The sequence below is a fragment of the Struthio camelus genome, chromosome 12 (assembly GCF_040807025.1).
Source record: "Struthio camelus isolate bStrCam1 chromosome 12, bStrCam1.hap1, whole genome shotgun sequence".
NCBI classification, from domain to species: Eukaryota; Metazoa; Chordata; class Aves; order Struthioniformes; family Struthionidae; genus Struthio; species Struthio camelus.
Window position 1 is genome coordinate 10,548,913 of NC_090953.1, and position 27,028 is coordinate 10,575,940.

General features: G+C 41.7%; 1 protein-coding gene across 10 annotated transcripts in view; it reads left to right on the plus strand.

The window, feature by feature from the left end:
• The window catches only part of ARNT2 (aryl hydrocarbon receptor nuclear translocator 2), a 139,454-nt gene extending 113,999 nt beyond the window's left edge, over nucleotides 1-25,455 (plus strand). For all 10 annotated transcript variants that reach the window (XM_068958365.1, XM_068958360.1, XM_068958361.1 and 7 more), the window contains 7 exons: nucleotides 5,643-5,715; nucleotides 5,876-5,999; nucleotides 10,320-10,419; nucleotides 12,454-12,592; nucleotides 14,738-14,903; nucleotides 17,596-17,732; nucleotides 20,759-25,455. In XM_068958365.1, coding sequence (XP_068814466.1) covers nucleotides 5,643-5,715; nucleotides 5,876-5,999; nucleotides 10,320-10,419; nucleotides 12,454-12,592; nucleotides 14,738-14,903; nucleotides 17,596-17,732; nucleotides 20,759-20,857 — 838 coding nt within the window. In that variant the 3' untranslated portion in view covers nucleotides 20,858-25,455. The remainder of the gene's footprint in view (nucleotides 1-5,642; nucleotides 5,716-5,875; nucleotides 6,000-10,319; nucleotides 10,420-12,453; nucleotides 12,593-14,737; nucleotides 14,904-17,595; nucleotides 17,733-20,758) is intronic.
• Nucleotides 25,456-27,028: the final 1,573 nt, after the last annotated feature.

Here is a 27,028-nt window from a genome sequence, read left to right on the forward strand (position 1 = left end):
CTTCTGTTGTGAATTTGAAGGCAGTTTTGCATAGAGGCAAATTTTGATTTGCCTATAACTTTGCGAATGTATCCAGGCCCATAAAACACAGCTTTGAGGCAGTTAGAAATTCAGCATGAATTTTAAAGAAGGGGTATGTGATAAATCTATGCTTAAATCTGAATAGTTTAAAGCCACATTGTGCACATCTGCGTGTCTGCTTGTTAAGGGGAAAGTTCTCAAATTTTGCGTTGGTCAGTGAAGAAAGTTTTTGAAAAAGACTGTAGAGGGCAGTGGTGGTTCCAGTTGGGAGAGTTAATTGAGGGGTTTTTTTTTTTTTTTTGGATATTCCTTTGGAGCTTCAAACGGTCAACTCTCCAGATTTGTCTTTGGAAGGATAATGAAATGTTAGGTTCAAACGTTCACGTAGTTCCTTGTAAAAAAAAAAAAAAAAAAAAAAAAGAAAAGAAAACTTCTCGCAGTTTCTCTTGGGTGCAGTTATCCAAGAGAAACTTCCTGGAGAAATGAAGCATTTAATGTTTAGCATTTGTGCTGTGTTCTGGTGAAAAGAAGAGTCCCCAGTTAAACCGCGTCTTCCTGTTTAATTGGGGCTGTTTGATTTCCAAAAAAAAATAATTGTTATTAACGTTTGTATAAGAAACACAAAAAGCAGCATTTGAATAAATGGCTGCCGGATGAATTAGCCCGCGCTTGTGGCAGAGATGCTTTCTCTTTCTGATTCTCAAGGGCCAGAATACCAGTGATCAGCTATTCTGATAAAATTCCGTTCTGTGGTAGTGAGGTTACTTTCTCATGATCCCTGTGCCATCTGTGGGCAGTCTGACCTCTCAAGGCCAATGTAAGACGCACCATTTCACAGTGGTGACTTTGAAACCATAATCTAAAAGAGAGAAATTTTAAGAGTTACTGAAACAGAACTTTAAAAGCCTTGTTGCTACCACTGTATTAGTCCCTTTTTGTCCAAAATAGATACAAAAAGTATGTGTGCCAATATTAAATAAGAAGGGCTTGATAAGGATGCAGTATTGTTTCTTTCCCACCAAAGAGTCTGTTGAAGTTTTAATTCTTATTTGGTTACTTTGATGCCTGGAAAAGGAACAGGTGACTTCAGTGTTTAGACAGAGAGAGAGAATTCAGCTAAAATACTCTCCAGAGTCAAAAGAAAAAAAGAGGCAGTATCTTCCCTTCTCCTCCAAATACATTTACTTAAATAAATTTGAATTAACTATTGAAACCTGCTGCTTCAGTGAGCATTCCTTGTTCAAGCCAAGGGGTTTCCCTCTGAACCCCCGAGTGAGCCAGAAACTCCTGCAGAAGGCGCAGAATCCTGTGTTGAGGCAGGTGATGCTTTCTTTACTGTGTTGGGTATCATGTGTAGAGCCTGGAAGTTTCTCTTTCTTTTATTCCTTTAACCTGTGAAATCAAAACCAAAACCAGGGATGACTTGGGTTTTGGTTTGAAAGTCAGAAGGCAGTTTGAGTTTTGCCCAGACTGATGATAAGCGCTTGTTTCGTACCATCTTTACAAAAATGATCTAGAAATTGAATGATTGAAGGGATCTGTGTGTATTGTTTGGTCAGAAGGGCTGGTTAGATGGCAGTATCAGAAGTGACCACAGCAGCAGTGTTTGGCTCTCCCTGGTCAGCTGTGCCCTGAATTGCTGCGTGGTCGAAGCATCGTTTGGATCATTTATGCAGTAGCAGCGATCGAGAGCAGAAAATGCTAACCTGGTTTTCCATGTCAATCTGAATCAAGTGCAGCATAGCTTACATAACATTTAGTGAAAATATGCTGAAGTATTTGTTTTTCATAAGAAGCGGATTTGGTAGGTTGCTCCGTAAGTTCAGTGCTGTTGACACAATGTGATATTCATGTTGTATTGTAGCTTAACGAGTACTACAGATGACGGAGAAGGGTGAAGGAGCACTAAGAGAAGTGCCTACAAAACAAATAACTGATAAGTATGCTGTTTTGTTTGGCTCATTTGTATGTATATGCCTGAATCAAGAAAACATACTTTATACGGAACAGAAGAGACCTAATGTGCTGTTTATTGACACACGCACCAAGTCATTGGTAATAAAAACAAGTGAAACAGTGTAATTAGCTTTCACGTTAACAACAGGATTTAATGGGTGTTTATTGTCCACAGGGTGGTATTTAGGAAAACTTCCCCTTAGATTTGCTGTGATTAAATTACCTCCCATAGTTCTGGTGGAAAAGTAAGCATTTTATGCTTGCAAAACAAAGAACTGCTTTACGTTCCAGAGGTAATTTTTAGGAATTTTTCTATTGGTTAAAATAATACGGAAAATCCATGGCTCTTCACTGACCTCGAGGATTAAGTTTTTTTGTGTTTTACTCACAGTGCAAAAGTGATTCTTTGTATTATATGTTCTTACATAGTGAGGTTTGCAGAAGGTCTTTGGCTGTCTACTCTGAGCCTGTGTGTGTGTTGCAGGTCACAGAATTTAGTCCGGTTTGCCATGGAGCCTAATAAAAAGTGACTGAGTAAAGTGTCTTCTAGAAAAGCACCAAGTCTTGGTTGAAAGGCATCAAGGGATGGAAAAATCTATTAATTACTTTAGTAGCTTGTTCTAGTCATCCCTCACCTTCGTACGAGCTTGTGCCTAATTTGTCATTTGAGTTTGTTTGGAAGTTTTTCTCTCAAGTCACTCGTGATCTGAATTCATCTAGTTCAAAATGTAAAGGGAGATTTTGATAAAAAGCTACAACTTAAGCTAGTGACCAAAAATATATCCTGATTTTCCGGAGTCTTGGAATCCACAATCCTTGCATTTTGGAACATCTCTTCTAGTATTACCACCTGTCATACTATAATATCTCTTTCAGGGAAAAACTCTTGTGGTGTGTAATTCCTGTCTTTCAGCTGACTTTTTCCTTCAGAGAGAGGCCAGAAGCATACAGAAACTGTGACAGCTTGTCACATCTTATTTGCAGACAGTGTACTTTCTTGTCAGTCCAGCAGTTTTATGTATCTTCGTTGGTAACTGAGCAGAGAGCATCATACAGGTAGTTTGCTGCCTGCACATCCTCAGGCCAAAAGTCATCTTGCTAATATTGACCAGGTGACAGAAAGCAGCAGTTAGTGGAAGATGCAAAACATTTTGATGATTTCTCTGCAGAAGCAGGTGTTATCTGCAGCACTTGAGACAAAATATTCTTGTTGCACTTCTGTGAAGCTAAAAGCTTAAACTGAAATGCTGTGCAGTGACTCAGGTCTTCCTCAGGCCAAACCCAAACAGCTTTTTTGAAGGAGTTTTCCTGTACTTTCGGAGGTGTGCCCAGAAATCAGCCGTCTCTCCTATATTATTTCTCATTTATAGAGAGCATTTAGGTGAGCTGCTGGGAATAGGCTTGAAGGATAGCAGCGTGCTCGGTTCTCCTTTTCCTTCTTGTAAACAGGAGTCTCTACTGATCTTCCCCGTGGCCAGTAATTAGATGAATAATAACCTTCTCCAGTGGCATCCCTCCACTGCCCCCCTCTGCCTTGACTCAGCAGAGAAGGTGCTCAGATTTTTTTTGCTATTGCACAGCCTGGCTTTCTTGAGACTCTGCAATGGCAGCAGGTGCCCAGCTAGCTTAAAAAACAAATCCGTCTCTTTCTACCAGCAAATAGCACCCAAAATACTGTGCACTATTGAGATGGACCCAGTTGATGCCTTGATGATTTGTGTATTTTAATTTTTGCCCTCATTGTTTGAAATGAAGTTGCTCAGTTTCAGAGCAGCTCCGAGAAGTGTGAGATGGAGGAGTCCATCTGCCTGGCAGCCGAGCTCCTCCCTGTGCTTCGTCCTAGAGACTGGTTCAGCGCCCATTAAGGTATTGGCCTCTGCCGCTCCGTGGCAGTGATGCCTCTTCACACGAGGGCCATGGAGGAGCCTTTCCTTTTCACAGGGAAACATCAGCTTATTGTGCCTGCGTATGCTGACCCGCTGGCGGCAAGCTGCTTCCAACCCGAAGCTGTGAGGTTGTGGGGGGTGCTGTGCCCCAGCCACGCCAGCCTCTTACTTGGTCAGGCTGGAGCCTGGGCTCAACTTGAACCCTGCGCTGGGCTAACGCGACGGTGTGGCTCTTGCACTCTGCTGTCACAGCTCAGAATAGGGTTTGTCTGTCTGCAAAAGATCAGGTAGACGTATGCTTGGACAAGTGGGGTTTCTGATGACCCAACTTGTGGATGGTACAAGTCCAAACAACAAAGCATAGGTTCATATTTTAAGGGGCAAATTCTGGTCTTAGTGCAGAGTTAGCAGTTTTGCTTTTCATTTCAAAAGGATTGGTTTTTATTCCTGATAAACTTTATTGTGCAGTGACATTTTGTGTTGAAGTTGTTTAGTTACAGTGACTTCAAAATTTCCAATAGCTATAACTGTCTCTGATTCAAAAAAAAAATAGGAGCTTTGAGTTTGTATCTTTTTAGAATTAAAAAAGCAAGTGAAGAAATCGATGCATAAAATCACTGTGCTAGATATGTTACAACTGTATAAAATATCGGTATGTTTTTATAAACACAGTCAATATCTGTAAGTGTAGAAAGTTAATATGCCTAGTTAAGCACCACTTGCATGCCATCCCTACAAGTCTTTATCCATAAGAAATGTCGTCTGCCAGTTATTTCTCACAACTTGCAATGATTTTATCTGTTGGTATTTGGCTAGTTGTTGTAGTAAAGGAACAGTGCCTGACACTAAACACGAATCAAGTCTGTTTCAGGGATCCTCAAAGTTTTCAACACTGAAGTTCTTCGTTCTGGCAGACTTCCCCTAAAGTTTATTGCTTCTTTCAGTGTCCTTTGAAGTATTTTTCTATTTCTGCTGCACATTTAATTTTGCCTAAGTTCTTATAATTGGATTAAGGCTGTTACTTCCAGTGATTATTATCTCATTTAAAGAACTGGGGTTTTTTTAGTCCTTATCAACATGAAAAGGAGACTTGTGTTTTCTGTAGCGTTTGTCAGCACAAATTGATTCTATGTAATGTCTTGATTTTATGTAGTGGTACGAGCAATTTATTTCTTGAGATTCACTGCATTAAAAGCTTTCAGAAATTAAATAGAATCTGGACTTTGATCCTGGGGAGAGTGAGCCAAATCATGTTATTACACAGAAGGACTTACACGTAGCGCTTTCTCCTTTTCTTCTCCCGTTGCCTTTTAGCTCAACAGGTTGCTCCATTTAATCTGGCATGCTTCACACAGAGCTTTGATCAATTTTTCTTGTTGATTGGCATAATTCTGCATTAATATTACTGGGAGTTTTCCTATTTACTTCAGTAGGATCAGGGAAAGTGCCTGACATATTCATCTTTAATGTGCAGAAGATTTTGTTGGCATCTTAACAGCGAATCCTTAAATCCTTTCTGAGGATGTTGTATGCCATCCTCCATTACTTAACCACCCACATTTCTGTGCTATTACAGAAAAACTTCATGGACCCTGTTACATTCCTGTGTTGTAAGCTTTCTCAGTTAGAAATCTTTAAAAACAGATGAATCTCACAAGAAAGGGCTTACTAAATCATATGACGGACATTTCACTTGGAATATAAAAGAGAAGAATACGGCTGTTCCTTTTTGTATCTTAACTGGTTTTTGTAACTGAAGTAATTTTCTCTCTTTTGCAGACAACTTCAGCAGCAGCAAGCAGAGCTTGAAGTACATCAAAGAGATGGGCTGTCGTCCTATGACTTATCTCAGGTGAAATTTCTCAATAGTTCTTTATCTTTGTGCCTCTGATCTTTTAAAATGCAAAGCGATGGCAGATCTTGGCAGAATTAAAAATACATTGTGATTATCCCTGAACTCCTTTTTGTCAAATATGATGGAGGGTATTGCCTTCCTTTGCGTATCTCAACAGGTGCCTGTTCCGAGTATACCAGCTAATGTTCATGAGGGTGGAAAGTCTGTGGAAAAGCCAGATGCTATCTTCTCCCAAGAGAGAGATCCTAGATTTGCTGAGATGTTTGCTGGAATAGCTGCTTGTAAGTGAATGTCTCTGCTATTGAATTTTTATTATTATGCTAAGCATGGTTACATGATATGGAGCACAGCTTCAAGGGAATGAAAAGAAGCTACTATGTGGCAGAGAAACTTCCAAGTAAAGTCAATCTTCAGGACAGTTTCCTAGAATTTGTCTTTAGTTGATATTTCCCTCAAAGGTGATGAAGAACAAAACTCCAGGAGTGAAGGACTGCTGTGCTGTCACTGGAGTTGTTTGGTTTTGGTTCTCTTTTCATTTCACAAGAGCAGCTTAAGCAGTGCAACTCATAGGCAGTAAACCAACTGCAGCTTCTAAATATATATATTTTTTCTTAAACAGCAGATGTCAGTTCATCTCACTAAGTAGACATGGATTAAGAAAGCTGCTAAGAAGTCTTAAGATGGCCTACAGTTTTTTCTTAAATAACCTCCTTTTGCATTGAAGTTTTCAGATGCATATGCTGCTTTGAAGTGTACTAATATCCTTGTTTCCTAGGGAGATGAGACATCTCCAGTTGTTCCGTCTCTCCATCTCTCTGAGAGTCCCAAATTTTTTTTCCCTACCGATTTTCAACCTGTTGACAAATATTTATAGGAGTGATAGGAGTCTCAGTAAGGTCTTATACATTTCATGGAAATTACTGTAAGGGTAGAGAGTCCTCACTGAGTGTCCTCACCAAAGGATTTCTCAGCCCTTTTCCAAGAGGTAGCGGTAAATTTAAGGCAGTCAAATAGATGCATCCTCAAGCTAGCCCCAGCTTAGCTGCCTCTTGCCTGAACAGACAGGAATCATTGAGAAAACTGGCAGCTGAATGGATCATCCAAAATATATCTGTAGGAAACCAGGCTCATGGAAGAACTTGTTAATTGTTTATTGTTCTTAACCTTCCTCACTGAAAAAGAAAAGTTTTTACATTTGTTTTAAATAAATCAATGCTCAAGTGTCACACAGCGCATGAAGGAAATGACCCACAGGGTTTGAGTCCAGGGGTGTTGGGAAATGACCTCACTGCATTGGTTTCTTATGCCTGACTTGACCTTTTCAAATGGAGAAGGCAGTGTAGCTGCAGGAGAGACTTGATATTCTGTCCTCCTGTTGCTGGGACCTTTGTTATTCCTGTTCATCCTTGTCTGTCTACTCTAACAGTGAAGTCAACAGCTGAGGCCGTAAGAGGGGTCTATTAGAAGGTAGCAAGATCCAGCCCTAAACACCAGAATATGTTTTTCCAAGCAAGAACATCTTGCTTTTTGGCTGCCTTACTGGCTCATTTTCAGGCAGCTCTGAACTGTTTGTGGGGATGGGTTAGGGTTAAGGGTCTAGCAAGCTGTGAGGTAGCAGTGAGGTTATGTTCTTGGAAATGCCATTATTCTTTTCAGTCTTATCAATTTACAGGCTGTGCTTTTTTTGGGACATTCACCCTGCCTGAATTTCTCATGAGAGCTGTGATCAAGGTCTTCTCTGAATGATAAAAAAGGATGGTTCTCAGTTAGAGGGGAGATAAGCTGTCCAAAACCAATATTGACAAACCTGCATGCTGCCCGCAAGACATTTGCATTATGTTGATACCAGATCCAATTCCTGGCTACATTTTATTTAAAAAAAAAAAAAAAAAAAAGAAAAGAAAAAAAAAAAAAAGGAACTGACAAATACAGATTTGACACAGGGAGATTGACGCCATAATCACATGCAGTGGCCACGCATAATTAGGCAAAGAAAGAGGGGAGAGGAAGTCTGGCTTCACCCATTCATGCAAGGATGATGCAGTTCCTGAGAACAGCTTCATTTTCCAGGTAGAAACTCTCTCCCTAATGAGGGAAGAATACCAGTTAAATGGGCTGCAGTACAGTGAAAGGGTTTAGCGAGAAAACGGACTAAGGATCCTGGTAAAACACCAAAACAAAATAGGTTTTCAGTGCTGTAGCAAAGGTGAGAGTAAAGAGGTGGAGTGTGTAATCCTAAGTAGGAATACAGCTGGGAGAGATGTGAGCCAGATTCAGAGATGTGGCTAAGGAGCATTTGATGCAACTAAATCAAGAGATCTTGGGGCCGATTTATCTGCTCGTGATTAGTTTAGCAGTGCCGTTTCTCTTAGCCTCATCTTGGAGCACGGACCATGGCAGCTCTGATCCACTTGAAGAGTTCCAGTTCATTTAGGGCAGTCTCATCGTTGCTAGTAGGTCATTCTCAAATATGTAAAGCACCTGCAGGATTTTGGCTCACTCTCTTCGAACCCTGAGAGCTTGGTATCCCACTAAAGGATGGCCTTGGAAAGGGGGAGACCTCATGCAAGAAATACGTTATTGCAAAAACTCAAAATCACTTATCCTTCCTCTTGAAGATATGCTAATCCTAACCCATTCTCAACTCTTCCTTCCTACCGTATCCATTCTCCTAGCTCTTGTCCCTGTTTCTTCCCCTTCTTTTTACATGACAGTCATGTTCACAGCTCAGACTTGATCTCTGTGCTGGGCAGTATTTAGCCAGTTAGGAATTGAATGCCGATATTGCAAAGGAAAAGAAAGGACAGCTTGCATGAGCGGCATACGTGCTCCTTCTCTCAGGCTCGTGAAGTAATTTGAGATGTCTTTTTCCTTTGGGAAGGAGAACTTGGATTGATTCTTACTAAGAACATAACATAGTAAGAACTTAGATACAGATAACAGAGAAGAGCTGGTGTGTGTTGGAGGCCTTTTAGGGGCCAGGCTCAGTGGGTCTTTAAAAGCTCAGGACCTCAAGCAGAGTCTTGCATTACTTGTGAGTAATGCAAGTGAGTTGAGTGGGGCTTGCACCCTTGCTTATGAAAAGCAGTAGGAAGTTGAAAAGAGCAAAGGGGAAAATGTTGCAGGCTTGATTTGGTTGGTTGGTTGGTTTTTGGCCTGTCGGAAGGGCATAGCAACAGACAGTTATGAAGTGATCGGCAAGTTGTGGAGAGTTTTGCGCTTGGAGGAAGTAGTAAGGGAAGATGGGGAAAACGATGGAGGGATGGTGGAGGAAAAGCTTTAGACTGTTCTAAGAAAAGAGGTAATAGAAGTGAGGGCTTCCCTTGGCTTCAGAATAGTCCAGTGTCAGAATCTTACATTAAAGGACTGGATGGCATTTTTCACCCAGGTTCATTTCATTCAATTAGAGATCAGTCTACGGTGTTTTTGTTGCCACATAAGACTAGATCATAAAAGTTAATGGCATCTTCTTGTGTGTGTTATTCACTGTGTTAGTCTGTCTTCCACCCACCCCCCTGGGATGCATGCATCCTATTTCATGGCTCCCTCAAGCATTAGATTTTATAGGACACCAAAGACCAAAAGAGACTGATATGTTACTTTGCTGCAGATGGTGCGCATAAACAAGTCTTGCAAATACAAGTCTTGCAAGAAAGATCTTCTTTCTTGGAAGAAAAGTGCCTCCAGCCTCCTGTGAGATAGCAGTGCAGTCAGAGGCTGCAGGATCGCCCAGGTTTGCAGGTGGTCACCCTGATTTGCAGGCATACCACCAGACTGCCCAGGAGAATCGGGTGCTCTGCTCCTGCTGTCCTGGAGGGAAGGAGACTGTCAGCTAGTTAAGACAGGGGCTCTTTGATAGCGTTCTTGTGGCGCGCTTAATCTAGCGCGGTCTGGGCTCTTAGTTGCTATCTCAGTACAAACAGACTGCAGTAACAGCAGCAGCACTGAAGTGCTTCTCCTGGTGCCAGAAATGTACTCTTCTCTGAGGCTGTTCTCAAGTAGGCCACACAGGTTTACACTCATCAGACCTTCTTCAGGCCAGGCTCATTTCATATGGCCTCTTCCATTTTCCCTGGCAGACTCTTCCATCTTTATTCCAGAAAAACTACATTCCCCTTTCCAGTCTATTGCTAAGACTTATGCGCCCATCATGCCACCTGTCATCCGGAGACACTCTTTGTGTCCCATTCCCCCTCCTGCTTACGTGAGCTGGAGCAGCTTCCAGTGAGGACACAAAAGCAAACTGTCTCAAGGTGGCATTTAATCCTTTGATGTAGCTTTGTTGTCGGTGTTTGGATTGAGTGGCCCAGAGGACGCATACCCGTATTATTTTCCGTGCAAACAGTAGCATTAATTAAGTACGTTATGGGAAGGGAGTATGAAAAAGACACAAAACAGCTGTGAATCTAGTTAATGTACTTGATTGTCATATAGCCCTTTTGTGTTACTCTTAATGTATTCCGTAGGGGTATTTCATAAATGTTTAAGAAGTGAAGAACAATCCCTGCTGTGTATGTACGTTGCAATTTCCATCGAGTAATTTTGCCTTCGTTTTATCACCCTTAAATTTTTTCTTTTTGTGATTTGTTTCTCTTCTGTAGCAGATAAAAAAATGATGGCTTCAGCATCCACAGCGGGAAACCAGCAGCTTTATTCACAAGGAAGCCCATTTCAGCCAGGACATTCAGGAAAAACTTTCAGGTACTGCAGTCCAGATCCTGGAAGTATCAGCTTCTGAAAGTGGGGACAGCTCCACTTTGGTTTGGTAGAAAAAAAAGACAGACCTGAGGCTATAGGGCTTTCTTTACAACGTGAATGACTCTTTCTCTCTGTATACTTAACTCCTACCTGACGTTTCAGCACTTGGCTTACAAGTTGAGAAGATTTGGTTCTCTCTGTTAAAAGCAGTGAATGGTAAACAGATATTTGTTACTTTGATATGATTGGAAAAAGCTAAGAAGCAGCAACAAAATCATGAGGGGACGTTTTAAAGGTGATTGGGGCCAGGCCCAGAGATCTGACTGAGGAACGTTCAAGAGAATAAAACGTCCGTGTTTGTGTTTTATCCAAGTGAAAACAAAGAATAGCTTTGGGGGGCAATGTAACAGTAAATGGAAATGTCTTTTAATTGGATATCACACATTACTGGATGGTTGACTTGCCATCTTGGGGTTTGGCCTGTGTTTTATTCATTTCCGTTGTTAATGTTCTTGATGTGTAACTGTAGCTTTTTTTTTTTATACTGCTGTTCTATTACATCAAGCAGTGACTTATCTCCCAGCATTACTCCCCTCAATAAACGGTCCTCCGTTAATGTTTTCCAGGCAGGTGTATTAGGTTCCTGAGCCTGGGCAGACTTCAGGCACCCTTTGGCAAACTCCTGGTCTCCAGGGGTATAGTGCAGATGCAGTCCGAGCCATTTCTGCAGCCCTCCGCAGCAGCTCTTGTGTGTCTCCAGAGTTCAGCCAGAGTTAGATGGACTTTCTGATTCAGATTTCCCTGTTCAGACACTCTGTGGTAGTCGAAACAATAATAATAATACAGACTCTGCGAAGACTTTCTAAACAGACATTTTTGCTTTTAGGCAGCTAGAGAAATACAAAATAGCAAATCTTACGTGCGAATGCCTGCCACTTTTTGCTTGCTGCTCTGGGAGGGATTCTGTCAGTCTCCTTAGGGGACTGGGGATTCCTGCTTCCTCTCTGCTTAACTTTGTTTATTCTTTTTCCCAATTGGGTCTCCTCTTTCTCTTTAAAATGGTTCTGAAGATAGACAGTTGGGATGGGAATGGAGGAAGGGCAAGCTATTTTAATTGATGTACATACCCATTTGTACAGGTTGTGTATTATATATATGTGTGTGCGTGTATGTGTATATATATATATATACGCACACCGTGTGTGCATGTGTGTGTATATATATATATATACACGCACACCCATTATATATAAAAATACACATTCACAATGTGTGATTGCATATATTCAGTCGGACAGAAGATTTCCATGAGAAGAAAATGGTAAAGTGGAGCAGTCCTTCATATAATTTTCCCTCTAATGAGAAATTTCAGGGGAATTTCTCTGTAGTGAAAGTCAGTAATTAGGCAACAGCTAACATATAGACAAATTCCTTTGGAAATATTTTTCTTTTTAGTTCTAAAGCTTTTAACTCTAGTTTATTTTTATTCTTTTTTATTCTTTTGCCTGGATATGTAGTTTTATGCTGTTTCTTAGCATCAGGTGGTGAAAATAGGAATTAAAACCCTGTTTTTAATATATAACACACGTGTCTTCGTTCCCTTAGCAAGAAACAAATGAAGAAGTATTTATGCGTATCATCTTCTTGTGCATCTTAACTGGGAATGGCACTTAAGGAAACGCTTAAATACCGTTGACGATAAGCACAAGTTTAAAATCAAGTACTATGTTGAATATTCTCTGCACACGGTTTATTTAATATATTAGATAATAAATTTAACATGGAGTTAAGTGTATATGCACCATGTGTTGGACTGATTTTATTCTTGCAGGTCCTTTCAAATAGATTATAGAAATCTAATTCAAAATAATTTTATTCTCTGTGTCTATTTCAATAGAAATTTTAGCATGCCAAAATGTTGATCGTTCTCTGATGGTCTTAAGTCATTTTTAATTAAGACAAATTGAACATACCAATAGGATGATTATCAAAATTTCAGTGTCTGGAATACTGTAGGCTCTCTTTCTGCTTCTTTAGTTCATCCGTGGTACATGTCCCTGGTGTGAACGACATCCAGTCGTCTTCATCAACAGGCCAGAATCTGACACAGATATCTCGTCAGCTAAATCAGAGTCAGGTTGCCTGGACAGGAAATCGTCCGCCTTTTCCAGGACAGGTATTGATTAAAGGTCTTTTATTTTAAAGGTCTTTCATTAGAGGTTTGTAGTGTGTACTTTTTATAAAAGAATTCATTCATCCCATTTATAACGTGATTAAATGTACTTTGTCATTGTTATTTGTGCTTGGAGAGAAATCAGCTCCCTCACTTCTGTTCCGTGACGGCTTGTAAAGCTTGAGACGGCTGCCCCACGCATAACTGCATTTAGTTTGCAATAGTGACGCTTGCTACGCTGACGTAAATCCCAATAGAAGGTCTCAATCCTTCACTTATTTTTCTGTGTGCACTGAAGTGAAATAAACAGGACAGCTGTTACACTTCAGGATTAAGCCCGTGCATTAAATCTTTCTTGGACCAAGCCCTAACACCTAGTAACGTTACCCACTGTTAGCGATGTTATCGGAAAGCAGAGCATACAAATCCAGGCATGCATCCGCAGCCCGTTGCCCTTCCATTAGCGCTACGCAGTGCAGCTCGCGCAGTGTCGTGTGCCGCAGGAGACAGTTCATCGCTCTGTGAGGCACCCTCTGCTCAGGAGCGCAGGGCTGTGTTAGCCCTGAAATCCTCTCTCGTTTTAGGTAACGAGAAACACCCTGTTTTGAAACTCTTTAAAAGACAGAGAACATAAATTAATCACTTTCGATCTAGCAGTAATGCTGTTCCTGATCACCGTTGGCTTTCCGTTCTTCTGTAGGCTAGAATGGCACACAAATAACGGCAAGCACTAAATAATTTTCAGCAATTGAATTATTTGCATGTTAATCACATTGATGCTGCCCAGCACTCACTGTGCCATGGTTATTCTGCCACACCTGTTTAAAGAAATCCGGCCGAAACATTGGCACAGTTTCCATTTTTGAAAAATATGGAAAGAATGCTAATAATGACTTTAAAAAATTACTCATCCCTCTGACTGTCCAGCTGCTGTCCCAGCCAACAGAATTTGTGTGTGAATGTAGGGAATTTGGAATTCCTTCATCCATCCTCAATAAAATAAAGCAAGAGTTAAGCCTTGCAGAAGTGACATGTCATTGTCACATGCCCATTGTCATTGTGGCAACCTTTAGAAAGACATGATGTCTTAGCTTGGAATGGAACTGAGGACTTAGTAGCATCTTCTTCACATTATATGTCTCTTGGGATCTATTCCCCCGCCCCCCACAACTCCCCTATGTTTGCCCAAGCGAATAGCTCTACTTAAGCACCCTGACTGCCAGTAACAGTGCAGGTTATTAAAAGTATCCAGAGATGTAACCACTTTTGTTTTCTATTTGTGGAACTGATTAGGCAGTGAGTTTTTCTTGGAACTGCTGGATTTGTTCATAATGGGGGAATTGGGGAATACTTTACAAGCAGATTCTATCTGTAGCATTGTGTGTTATTTTGGTACACAATTTTGGGTGAGACACTTCACCTCTCTTAGTCTCCGTGTGCCTGTCTCAAAGCGGTTTTGTAGTGTTTAATCATTTGTGTAACTGTCTTGGAGATCCTATGACAAAACTTTCATGTAGATGAGAGAGACAGCAAGTTGTTTTTTAGTACCTTTGAATTAACTCAGCTGCCCACTTAAAGCTAAACTCTTTCTTCCTTCCTCCCAGGGCTGGTGACTCATAGCCCTTCCCAAGCCTTTTACAAGGCAAGATAACTTTGCTCCTTGTACTATTTAGGCGGGGAGAAAAGGCAGCTCATGAGCTTTGCAACTTTTTTGGCCGTTTCCCAAACATTGCAGATTTTGATCATCTGAAAACTGCACCTATTCCCTGAGAATTTGGGTAACTGTGATTTTACTGTGGCACTGCAAAAACCTGGCAAATGGAGATAAATTCTTTACAGCTCTTCATTTTGAGCTTAATTCTTATAGTAGAGGTGAAGGAAGTCAGGTTGTTGCAAATAGCTCTGATACTGAGTACATGTGAGTTAACCAGCAGGAGAGCTGTAAGTGTTGGTTTATAATCGGCTGTTTTTCTTGTGCAGCAGTAAGTTGGTTTTGACAGAAGTTAAATATTGCTAAGATAGGCATAATGTGCCTGCCGTCGTGTACAGAGTTTATTTAGCCTTTGCTTTATGTTGTTAAAACTTGAGTCTGCTGTGCTGCTCCTCAACAATAAAACGCGTTCCTTTATTTCGCCCCCTTTTCCTCAGCAAATTCCGTCTCAGTCTGGCAAGGCTCAGTCGTCACCCTTTGGGATTGGAACAAGTCACACTTACCCAGCTGATCCATCGTCATACAGCCCTCTCTCCAGCCCCGCCACCTCTTCTCCAAGTGGAAATGCCTACTCTAGCTTAGCAAACCGAAGTGCAGGGTTTGGTAAGTTTTAAGTGACATAGCGCACGAATGCACATAAAAATTAAACTCCAGTATTAACTTCATTTAAAATAATCAGACTAGTTCTGGTGGATCTGTTGTTGGGAAGCCCGAGGTGTAAAGGGTGTTTGGCTTCTCCTGTTGAGCGCAGTGGTCTGAGATGACCTGTTTCTTCCATGCTGTGTCTCCACCACATCCAGCAGACTTCAGAACGTTGTGACATTTTGTGATACCGTAATACTTCTTTTTTTCTTTAAATAACATCATAAAAGAATCAAAGGTTGCCTACACCACTAGTACGTAGAAGGTTCAGTCCCTTTCTGCTTCTCAGGAGAACATTTAAACGGCACAGACTAGTTTACATTCTTTTTATTTTTCAAATTCCTGGCTACATGACGGTGTTCTTTTGTCCAGAGATGGCTTACCGGAGCTTGGCAGGACATAGTATTTTCTGTACCCACGCTGTACCTCTTCTACTAACCTGACCAGAGAAGGTGGCATGTTTTGAAATGGTTTTCTTTTCCTGTTACATACTAAGTTAGTGGCTTTCAGACTGCGACCCAGTGGGTGAACCAGAAAGCCTTGGTAAGTTTTCTGCGCTCTACCTGCAGAATCATATTCAATGATAAAAAATTATGGATCAACCAGTGATAAACACATGCGGAGTGCATGAAAAATGTTGCTAGTTGATAATAATCGGCATATGCCGAGAAGCTTAGGTACCACTGTGCGAATTTACTTAGTTTATCCCTTGTCTGTTGAGACATAAAATTAATGATACTGAGAATAAAATTGAAGTTCTTTCGTAGATTAGCCTCACTCAAGAGTGTAGACCTATGCTGCACTGCCTGGACTAAGTGCAGGCTAAGTGTATTGAAATGGAACGCTTCCCACAGAGCTTATTCATGACTGTTTCCACTAGGCTTTATACATTTGTTTATGAGATAGGCCTATATTTCAGGCCTAAACTACTTGGCAAGAACCCTTTCACCTAATGAGAAACATTTCCTGACCTACATCACTTTGCAAAGGCTGTGTTAGTAATAGAATACAAAGACAAATGTCTGGAACCTCTGACTGGCAATAACCGTTTTGGTGAAAAGAAGCATCGTTTGCCTCACTGAGTTAATTTCAATGTATTGTTCTGAAAAAAAAACGCAGCTTTCTTTTAAAGAGTAACTTGGATTGATTTTATTTTGACCAGCAAAATGGCTAGAGGATTTCTGAGTCAGCTGAATTATTTGTTGTGGTAAGGTCAGTAAGGGAAGAGATGTAATTATCCACCTCAGATGTGTTAGAAATAAGCCACTACAGCCTGTTTATTTTTGTGGAAAATGTTCACTTTATGTGTTTTGCTTATTTTAGCTGGTAGTCAAAAAGAATTGGGTTAAAGGCATGTTCTTATTTTCTGTAGCAATGGCTGTGAAGTAGTGACTGATTTTTCCATTCTTTCTATCATTCTTTGTGAAAACTGTAGATGCTGGTTGTCAGAGACCTGACGTAGCATGCATGTGGAAGTATCTCTGTAGAGTCACTGTTACAAGATCTCAGCTCTTGATGGAGGGTGCTGATAATCTGGGAGAACCAGATCGACTAACCTTGGTTCTCTGCAGGGAGGGAAATAGGCAAAAATAGTAGGAGTTATTATTAAAACAAAAAAAAAAAAAGAGAGCAGAAAAAATGTTTGGAGGGAAAGCAAGCTTGCTTGCTTGCCTGGCAGCAAGTTTTCTAAAATGTTAACTTGTAGAAGATGACATTGCAAGTAGTTCAAATGGAAAGAAAATGACCTAAATGTTTTCTGCAGACTGGCCCCAAATGTATAAGTACAGGGTAAAATCAGAGTCCAGTTAAATGTGAGTGGGGACTGTACTCCTAAGAAGTGTTATGTACACCAGGTGACTGAAGTAATGCGTGTGGCAACATTTTTTTTTTTTCCAGTAGACTATTTAAAAGAAATCCATGTCCCTGAAATGATCATTTTAAGTGCATTAGCCATAAACCTTGTTGTTCTCATTACGTGCTAGGAACTTTAAATGGCCTCACACTTTAAAGAAACCATCAGCGTATGAACAGGATAATAATTTAACTATAAGTTGCATGTTATAAATAAATCATTTTGCACCTGTGATATTGAAGGAGAAAATACCCTGCAGACAGCGCTCTAAACAAGTTAATGTCTGCACTTAAGACAGCAAGGCTTTTGGCTGTTGATATTATTGTTTTTACATCCCTTTACAAAGTCTGAAAGCATGCTTACATGAGTAGGTAATATTGCTCCCACTGCTCCAGCAAGGAGGAGTGCTTTAAAGAAAAGGAGCATTCAGACACTGCATTCTGCTTGGTTTTTTAGTCAAATAGCAAATATTCCCTCTTAGTGATTAAAAAAACAGTGGGAGGATGCTAGAAAATTGTCTTCCATTGCCTGGCTTGCAATGTCACAGTACATTTTGTTGTTAGCAATTTACCTGCTGTGACTGTGCAGCCCTGGCAATGAGCTTTGCTCTCAGGCTGGCCTGTAGCCTGCAACCAGTGCTGAAACTCCCTTCGCCTTCCGGCCTCCAGAGGCAGGTGGTCACTCAGGGTCTTTGCTCTGAAACTCATTTGCAAACACAAGTGTTATTAGATGAGGTCTCAAAAAGCAGGCAGGCGTTTTGAAGGAGCTGCTCTCTGACATCTGCCTTTTCCCCCCATCCAGCCGAAGGTGGTCAGAGCAGTGGTCAGTTCCAGGGAAGACCTTCCGAAGTCTGGTCCCAGTGGCAGAGCCAGCACCATAACCAGCAAAGCAGCGACCAGCATTCGCATCCACAGCCCAGTCAGACCGAAGTGTTCCAGGTGAGGAGAGTTCATTGAGCCCAAAGTCCCTATAAGAAGTTCTCACTGCTGATTCAAATAACACTGGCCCTCGATGAGCTGGGGTGTTAGCCGGGCTTGTCACAAGTACCTTTTGCTGTGTGCTGCCGTGGGTTTGCACTCATAATAACTGATGCTAGCTAGAACCTAGGACAGTTTTGTTTTCTGCCAAAACGCAGTAGCGTTGTTGGTTTAAATTGCCGTGTTCCCTTCCTTTTGCTCCCTTTAGTTAGGGCCTTGGCATTTTGTAGAGAAGCCGTAAAATAGTCCTGACTACAGTGTCTGTCTTATCTTGGTGCTGAGCTCTAAAATCCCAGTCGAGTCCAATTAGAAATCAGCCTAATTCTCTTTGATAGTTCAAACGGGAAAGGCGTCTGATAGTGCATAGAAGATAGTGGCCAATAATTTTTGTTAATGCTAAGCACAGTCAGATGTCATACAGCTGGCAAAATAATCTTCTTCAGCAACTTTTTTAATGTTAAGTATAGTTTTAAGCCTTCACTACAGATGGAGCAGGGCTTTATATGTAAACTAATAAGGTCCCTGTCCTTGTATAACTCATTTTTCAATTAGATCAAGAGGACAGTTTGCAACAAAACAATGAAGATAAATGCAGGAAACACAATTCAGGCCTCAAGCAAGGTTTAGAAGTGGGGCACCTTATTATATTTTAAAGAGTAAATTTGCCTGCAAGATGAGGCTTATGCTCGGTTGTTGTCAGGAATGCAGCGGAAGAGGCGTCAGCCTGAAAACGTTTCTGTGTGAACCACTGTTTCGCACAGGAACAAATAAGATCACTACATCTAGAATAACTACCTCTCTGCATGTTGTTGCCCCATGGCCCAGGTAAGATAAAGCAAAGTTGCTTCTCTCTCTGTAAGCAGAGGTAGTCACTTTGCACGTACTTTAACCCCAAAGCATTACAAGTTAATTCCAATGAAACCAGTGGCAGCATGGTTTGATTGTCTGCAGAGCTCATAGAAACAGAGGGCTCCAAGGAGTATCTTGCTTTTGTGTAAGGCAAATGCTGTGGCCCAGTGAACATCTTATGAAATCTGTGGAAGAGAAAGGAAGGAAGAATTGGACTTCACCTGCAGAGTTCTTGGAGCTGAATTTGCATTTGGAGGGAATTAAGCTAGTAGCTGGATGTGATGAGAAAGTTGAATGAGCTCAGTTCAAAGGCCTCTAAGAAGTTGCTTGGACTATGTGCGCCTGAAGCCAGGCGTGGGTTAGCTGGCCATAAGGAAAGAGGAACACTCAAAGGGGGAGCTACCCTGCTGCATCTTTACCTGAGGAGACCTTGGCACAGAGGCCCCAGCAGCAGAAATGCCTTCAAAGGGATGTAAATTTAAACAGGCGGAGGCAGCTACTAGTTCCCCTTAGCTGATGAGGAATGTGGGAAAGCATATAGCAAGCGCAAGATTTGGTCAGAAAATGCAGACCGGTCCTGGCAGCTGAGAAACTGTGCCAGCTCTGTCCATTGCTGCTTTTGTCACCGTTGACAGGAGTGCAAAGGGTACTCAGATGGATTTTAAGCTTTCTTTATTTTGGGATAACTCTTCAGCACACAGCTGCTCTTGCTAGTTATTCCTTCACAGGGCAGATCCTGTGAGGTTTCTTATTTGCTCTTTAAGTTTTGTTTTATTGTAAGGATAATGATCCATCCTTGGCAACACTTGGCTTTGCAGTAAGAGCTTATTATTGTAAGGGTTGACAGGAAAAGCAAGCATAAACTCTGGTTTTCTCAGCAAGGGATGTCTTTTCCCTGTGGCTTCAATCTCTGGCTGGGAAAGAAGGTTGAGTATTTTTGAAGCCTCCTGCAGGGACCTCACTTGGCTTAAGACACGTGGGAGCAATTACCCTGAAAACCCATTTCTACTGAGAAGTTCCCTCCATTGCCTCTGCCTTTGTGAAGTGCATGAGGGCTGCTTCGTCAGCTTGTTAGCCAGCGGAAATGTCTAATCTTTAGCACTTTTCAGAGGACAAAGAGCAGTAATATGCTTACTTAGAGAGTGCTATTGCAAAGGTTAGACCCTCCACAAACCTGTGCTGATACCAGGGAGCTCCTTTCAGTGCACGCTGGGTAGTTGTGCAAAACCAAGCCGTTGAATCACACTGAAAAGGGGAGAGTACAGTACTGGTACGGCTCAGGAAATTACCTGCTTTTAGTGCTTGGTTGTGTGAGATATTGCATACTTCCCATATAGCACTGCCTTCAGCGAAACCAGAGGGCCATCTTCAGCTCCCAGAAGGATTTCAGAGCCCATGAGAAAAAGGGACAGAGGAATTCCAAGTGCTTCTAGTAAGCCTCTACTAACCACTTTGTGTTCCTAGAGGATATTCCACAGGATGCTTTTCCCTTGGTCACCTTCTGCGCAAAGACCTCTAGGGTGATTTAGAACATTTGCCCAGAAGAATAAGTGAGATGCAGAGCAGAATTAGCAAGCGTCTGTTTAACCTCTTCATGTCATCAAAAGATTTTATTTTCTGTGCTGAAAAAAATCACTGGGAGAGTAAAAGCAGCTTCTGCCTTTGCCCATACTCCTATTGCTTTGAAGTATCTGTTTAACTATTAAGTAGCACAGCTCCTCAGCCTCTGTTAAGCACTTGTCACTCCAGAGTATCCTTGACGTTATCACGTCCAGCGATTGTTCCTCAGTAAATGCTTGTCCCGTATCTTAGCCTGTTGCCACAGACTACTTCCATTATGTTTGGGAATTGCTTCAGCCTGAGAGAATTGTATGGGGTAGCTGAAATCTGGCTTATGCAGAGGAGCAATCTGAAGCCTCTGTGCTGCTGAAGTCCCATATCCCTTTCGGAAAAGCTCAAGCAAGACATAAGCAGCACATAAACCTTAGCCCAGCGCCCTGCACAGGTCTGTTTTTCACCTTATTTATCTAGCCTTTGGTCTTTTCTGGCTTTACACTGAAAAGATGAACAGGAAACAGTTTGTGTCTGGATAACATGTTAGAAAGTGACATTTCACTTTGATTTTCCTTATCACACAGGACATGCTGCCAATGCCGGGGGATCCAACGCAGGGTACTGGCAATTACAACATTGAAGATTTTGCTGATCTGGGCATGTTTCCACCATTTTCTGAGTAGCTTGTGAAGCAGAAATGGAGTTCCTCTCCAAGGCCATTTCAATGTCTTTTTGGCTCTGCTTTTTCTGTGTTGCATTTCTGTAGAAGCTACTTAAACAGAAGTCACATTTCTCATATATCAGATAGTGGTGTAGCGCTTGCTCTCTCCTCCTTGGGGTGCGTAAGTGCCAACAGAGGAGTTCCAGCACTTGTTGGTGTTCATTGACAGCTCTTTTTTTTTTCTTTTTTATTATCATCTACCTCAGAGATGAAAAACTGCTTGATTTAAAAAAAAAAAAAAAAAAAAAATCTCTGAGTCTTAAATATTTGAATGTGAATTATACCTAATATTCCCTTTGGTAATTTTTAAATAGATAAAGAAGTAACAAAGACTAACAGAGAAAAGGTAAGGTAATGTCTTGTTACAGTGCCTACCGCTCAGTTTCGATGCCTTGCTTTAAACTTAAGTTTCTGGAAGCAGACACAATATTCTGTTTTCTTTGATCCTTGTAGTTTATAGGTCAGTTTAAATGTGAGATTAAACAACATAATGTAGGCCTCTGACCAGAAGATTCAGCTCCGCCTTTTCTAACTTAAACTTGAATGTGTGTACATTTTGGTACTTTATGTATATCTTGTGCTATATGAAGTGATTTCTGGTTTCTTTTGCCTTTAAAAAGGGTCCATGCTGGAACGTACTGAAAAGGTTGGCAATATATGTGGAGGATTTAGATGCTGGAGGATTCTCCATCACTTCACATAGGTGTTCTTACTTTTCATTCAGGTTGTTCTCTGTAAGGAACAAATATTTACTTACATAAGCTATTAGTCTGTTTTTGCACTGAACTGAGGCAAATTCTATAAACTCTATAAAATTTCTCACTGGCTGCTTTAATTTCTATTGCTTTCCTAAAATGATTGTCTCATAAAAATGACTGTAAACTCATCCAGATCATCATTTCTGTTTTAGCTGCATTTCCTTTCTGTGAAATACTTTTTATACTGTGAAACCTCACATTTTAACAGCGCAAGGTGGTGGCCTATTACAACAAAATCATCCGAGCTCATTTGCTGCAAGCGGTGAGATGGTTTTGTAGCGTACAATGTTTTTAAAGCAAGTTGGTAATAGATATCAATCATACTGTTGTCCGCTGAGTACACAGTGATGATGATAACCTGAATTTTTGCTTGGATTCCCAAGCAGTCCCTTCCATTTAAGCCCACCGTATGAGATTTTCAGCTTGCCGAGTGCTTGGAGGTTCTGACTGTTCTGAAGGCTATATGCTTTTCTGCAGGGGTAAGTTAATTACCTTCCTCTCGGGCTAATCAGCTACCATATATATTCATGCAAATCTATTAGATAGATTTTTGTTTGATATTGCATATGCGTGCTGAGTTACAGAGACTGGGTTCTAAAATCAACGTTTTTATCCATATGAATTCTCTTGGAATGGAGGAGAAGGAGTTGCTCTTGAACAAGGAGCCCAGGATTTTTTTAATAACCTTTCAGGTGTGGAAGGTTGTAGCCAGCTTTTTCAGAAGGGGGAGAGGGTCCAGCTTCCCTAAGTCTTTGCGTATTCAGGTCTGCCATCACGGACCTTGAAATAGCAACCATGGGGCTTAGCCCCCATCTGAAAGATCTCGGTTTCTGCAGCGATACCTAGACTCTGTGATCTGGCTTCTCATAGCTCCTCTTGAAGTCTGGGGTGTCTTCCAATGGGAAGGGCCACACGCATTATTGCAGCCTGTCTTGCCAGGATAACGTCTTGAAAAGCCACCAGTCCCCCGTCCTGCGGCCCGCCCTGACCACACAGGTTTCATGCTGGAAAGCAGCACGGGCTGCTGGGCCGCAGCGAACGTGACGAGGAGACACTGCCCTAACCCTGGCCACTGCTTTAGCCATACGCTACTTTTCCCATCTGATTTCGCTTTCCTGACCTTCTTGTAGAATAGCATGTAGTTTTCAATATCCAGGAGGAGTCTTTCCTACTGTTGTTCTTGCTATATCTGGAACCAGTTTCTTACCCTACATGCAAGTGGGGCTGGAGACTTTTTTTTTTAGGAAAATTAAATCTATCTTTAGGCTAGATGTAGTGCTACAGAGGCCTCAAATCCTCTGGCCTGTCGTTGCCTCACCAAAATCACACTGAAAACAAAAAGAATTGGAATCTCTTCTCTCCCAGAGATAGGGAAAATACCCTCTTAGGAGAGAAAACCATGCACTTAAGCATTAATCATTTAAATACACAGATATTTATTCTCTTGGCGCCTTCCCCTTTTCTGCTCGTGCTGCTTGGACGAAGGACCGCTCATTGAATTAGATGAACAAAGCTCTGCTTTCCTCAGTGTGAAATTCGCTGATGTCTATAAAAGATGCCTCTGTGCTGCGCAGGCTGGAGGGAGACGGGCAGCATCCGCGCAACGGGCACGCTTGTGAGAGGAGCAGCAGGGTCCCTAGCGTCTAATCACAAGGGAGAGAGCAGTAATGAGCAGTTTGTGTCTCTGTACAGAAGGTACTTGACACGGTGAATTTCAGCTCTTCTAAAATGTTTCAAAAACATTTCTCTGTAAAACGAAAAATGAATTGAAAAATGGTGTTCCTCTGTTTCACTTTACCTGACAGGTTGCTCTAAGTGTATTTATAGTTCACTTTTGTTCCTGAATCCAGTCTAAAAAAAAGTTTTTTATTTATGTAATTTTTTTCTCCCAATATCAGTGCAGATACCTTCCTCAATGTATCATATTTTTTATACTACTGTCGAAGGGTTCTCATATACAGAATGTGATTGTGCAGTTGAAGTGCACTGCTAGCAGAATTGCAAGCTTTTTTTTTTTTTTAATACAGTATTATTGTTTTGAAGCCAGTATGCCTGAGGCATCAGAGCATGGACTGCTGCTCGTCTCGTAGACCACTCCGGCCTTTCTGGTTGGGAAAGGGGGTGGCTGCTGCGTTAAAGGGCAGTCTGGACTTGTGCCAGGTTTGGGATTTCATTGTGAGCCGTTGTCGTTCCCTGTCTGAGATCCTGAGCCAGTTCTTTCTCCTCGTTTCTCCGCTCTTCCGTGCGCCCCCTCCAGATCCCAGCCGTTGTGTCTACAGCGCTCTCCCACGGGCAGGCGTGGGTTGCCGCTTCGGAGCCAGCGAGGAGGGAGCGCTTAAAGCATTTGGCAACTTGGTGCTTCGCCCCAAGCGAAGGAGCAAGTGCAGCGTTTGCTGTTGCTGCTGGGCGTGCGGCAGCACCGGCGCTGCGGCCGGCGCGTCAGCGGCTAGCGCCGCCGAGCCAGCCTCGTCCCAGTTGCTGCGGCAGAAAAAGCCGCGTAGCAGAAGCTGTGCTGTATCTTTTTGTCACGTGCTTGGTTACTAAAGCAACTTACTTACGTTACTGCTGAAGTTATAAAGTGCATTTGGAACGCTGACGCTTGTATTACGTGCCGTTAGCGTAACTCTGCTGGCCCTTTGGCTGGCGGCTTGCAGCATTTTACACGTGGTGGATTTCTTATTTCTTTTTTCTTTTTTAAACCTGGAAATAAAGCTGTGATTTCTGATCAAAGTGTGCTGCAAACACAGTGTTTCTTGAAACTGAACCTTCTGATTTTTAAACTGGTGGAGGAAGAAAATTTGGTGGAGCAAATATTTATAGTCTGGGTGAGTTATTTCAATTAGTGGGCGTGTAGACTGAGAACGTTTTAGATACTGAAATATTTACGTTCATCCATTCAAACGACAAATCCTTTTAAAAAGAGGGACCCCATCACACTACTTGTTAAAAGCGCTACGTGCAGTACGTATGGTTGTGCTTTAATCAGATAGTTCCATTAGCAGCTTTGTTGCCTCTTTTTTTTTTTTTTTTTTTTTTGGAAGTACAGTATGAAACTGTAAATACTTCTTGCAGTACTGCCTTTTTAACTCTTAATTACTTTTGGCACAGTGTTAAATAGTGTTGGATTGACCCTATTGCTATGACATATATTTTTATACATAGGTGTACTCTTTTTTCGAGAATAATACAGCCATTTTGTCATTAATGCCTTATCAATGTCATACTGCTGTTGCTCTTTGTTTGCAAGGTATCGAGTGGACTAATTTCTAGTTCAGATATTTTCAATTTCCCTGGCAGCGCTCAAGTTTGGATTCAGGTGATTTTTTGCCGGAGTCCCATTTTTCATGGTTGTTAGCTTTGAGAAGAGGAGAATAAGGGTTTGGGGTTTTTTTTCTTTTAATGGAGAAAAGAAAATGTGATGGCATCTAATTGTCTTTAAAAGGTCAGTCTTCTCGTACTCTAAACCAGAGCGTATTTCATGGAATTGATGACTGTGGGCACTGATTACTTTGTGCAGATTGTGCAGATTAATGGTCTTTTTTTTTTTTCTTTAATAAGAAATAAAATTTTAAAAAAAGTAAACAACTCCAAAAATGGGCTTCTGTCATTGTTAGGCACTTGGTTACTTATCTGTTTAAACTCTTCATATTGATGTGAAATTGTGCTGTGGATAAAGTGTATTTTGTACTTCTGAATGTTCTATATTTATGACTAACAAGTACAGAATCAGTTGTGTGTATGTATAACTAATAACTGCCTTTTTAAATTTCATTAAAATAAAAATGTCATGAGCTGTTGTTAATTCTTGTCTTTCTGTAAATAAATGTGATATGCTATTAGGAAACATCAAGTAGGAGATGATCGTGAGTGGTGAAATTTGTGCCAAAAACCCGAAGATGAGGCTTTGCCTTACCTGTGTCTTTGAGATCTCCCCATGAGAGTTGCTACTTCTGTATGGTGTGGCTGTAGACATGAAGTTCCCATTTTGCTATTCTGATATAAAGGCTGTCCAGAGGGAGAGGAATATTAGTGCAAGACCTCAACTTCTGAAAGAAGTTCCAGAAAAGCCTGAATTAACAATCCTGCTCTGCTGATCAAGCTGAGATGTGTGAATTGGTATCTCTATTGTACAGCGTTTCGTTACCGCACGATTGGTTTAGCATTAGTTCATAGTCTGTGGCAATTTTTATTCACTCTCTGAGGCGGTAACACAGTGGTTTCTTTGTCCACCTTCTAGTCTCATTGTACCCAGTGGAAAAAATATAAGTATCCTTCCCACAAATATTCTGGTGACCTTTTCAGACTTTCTTGTGTAAAGTGTGTTTGCCTTTGAGTGGTTCTTCATTGTACTTTTACTGCATTTCTTTGTCTGCTTGATACTTTGTGAGCAGGATTTACCTCGCTAGTAAATCCGGGAAGCTGATGACTGGACCGCTGCAGGAGCTGAAGACGCTGTGCTGGAGAGCGTGCATTCCCGTGGCGGGGTAGGTGGTGTTTTCACAGCCCGTGCGCCGTTGTAAGGGCTCTGCCTGTGGAGCACAGACATCCGCTCTGCTGGGACCCGGTGGGACACCGCTGTCCGAGCGGGAGCAGGAATGTGCTTGTTCAGACACACGGCGAGCCCCGCTGGCTCTGCCGGCTCGCCTGCGACCTGCTTGTCCCAAAGGGAGAGGTTGCGTAGCCGCAAGGCCTGATCAAAAACGTTCGTTCACGCTGCTTTGCTACGAAAATTGGGTTTTCAGCTAAGCGATGTTCCTTTTTCACAAGTGTCTGTGGAAACACCAATCACTGCAAATGGGTATGCCCCAAACCCTAAGCTCCTGTTTGGAAATGCAGCATACCTACACCACGGGAGTTGTTTGGTGCCTTTTTTTTAAGCATTTTGATAGGATCTTAGTTGTTTTTGTAGGACTTTATCCAGACAGACTGGAGTGCACAGAGCGGGTGGTGCGCTGGCGCCGAGCAAAATACAGTGTGGTTGGGCTGGGTCAGGATCCCTCCGAGCACTCCTTTCACATTGCTAGTCATTAACCTGTGCTCTTCGGTGCTAAATCAAGTGTACTTCTGGGCACCACAATGACAGCTGGGTGTGGAAGTCCTGGGAACTATTAATTTTGATGTGGAGTCTGGGTTTGGAGATACTGGATGTGAAATGGAGCCAAATGTTTGGTCACAAATAAGTCACTCCAGCTTGGCATGATCAGACAGCATGGGAGGAATCTACATGCAAAGGCTGGTGCGCAAGGAAGAAGTGCATTTGAGGCTCCCCGTGTCCCTGCAGTTATCACCTTTGGCTCTATGAACTGGCACTAATGACTCATAGTAACGGCTTAAGTCTTCATTATGATGATAGAAATATTTTTTTCTTAATTTTT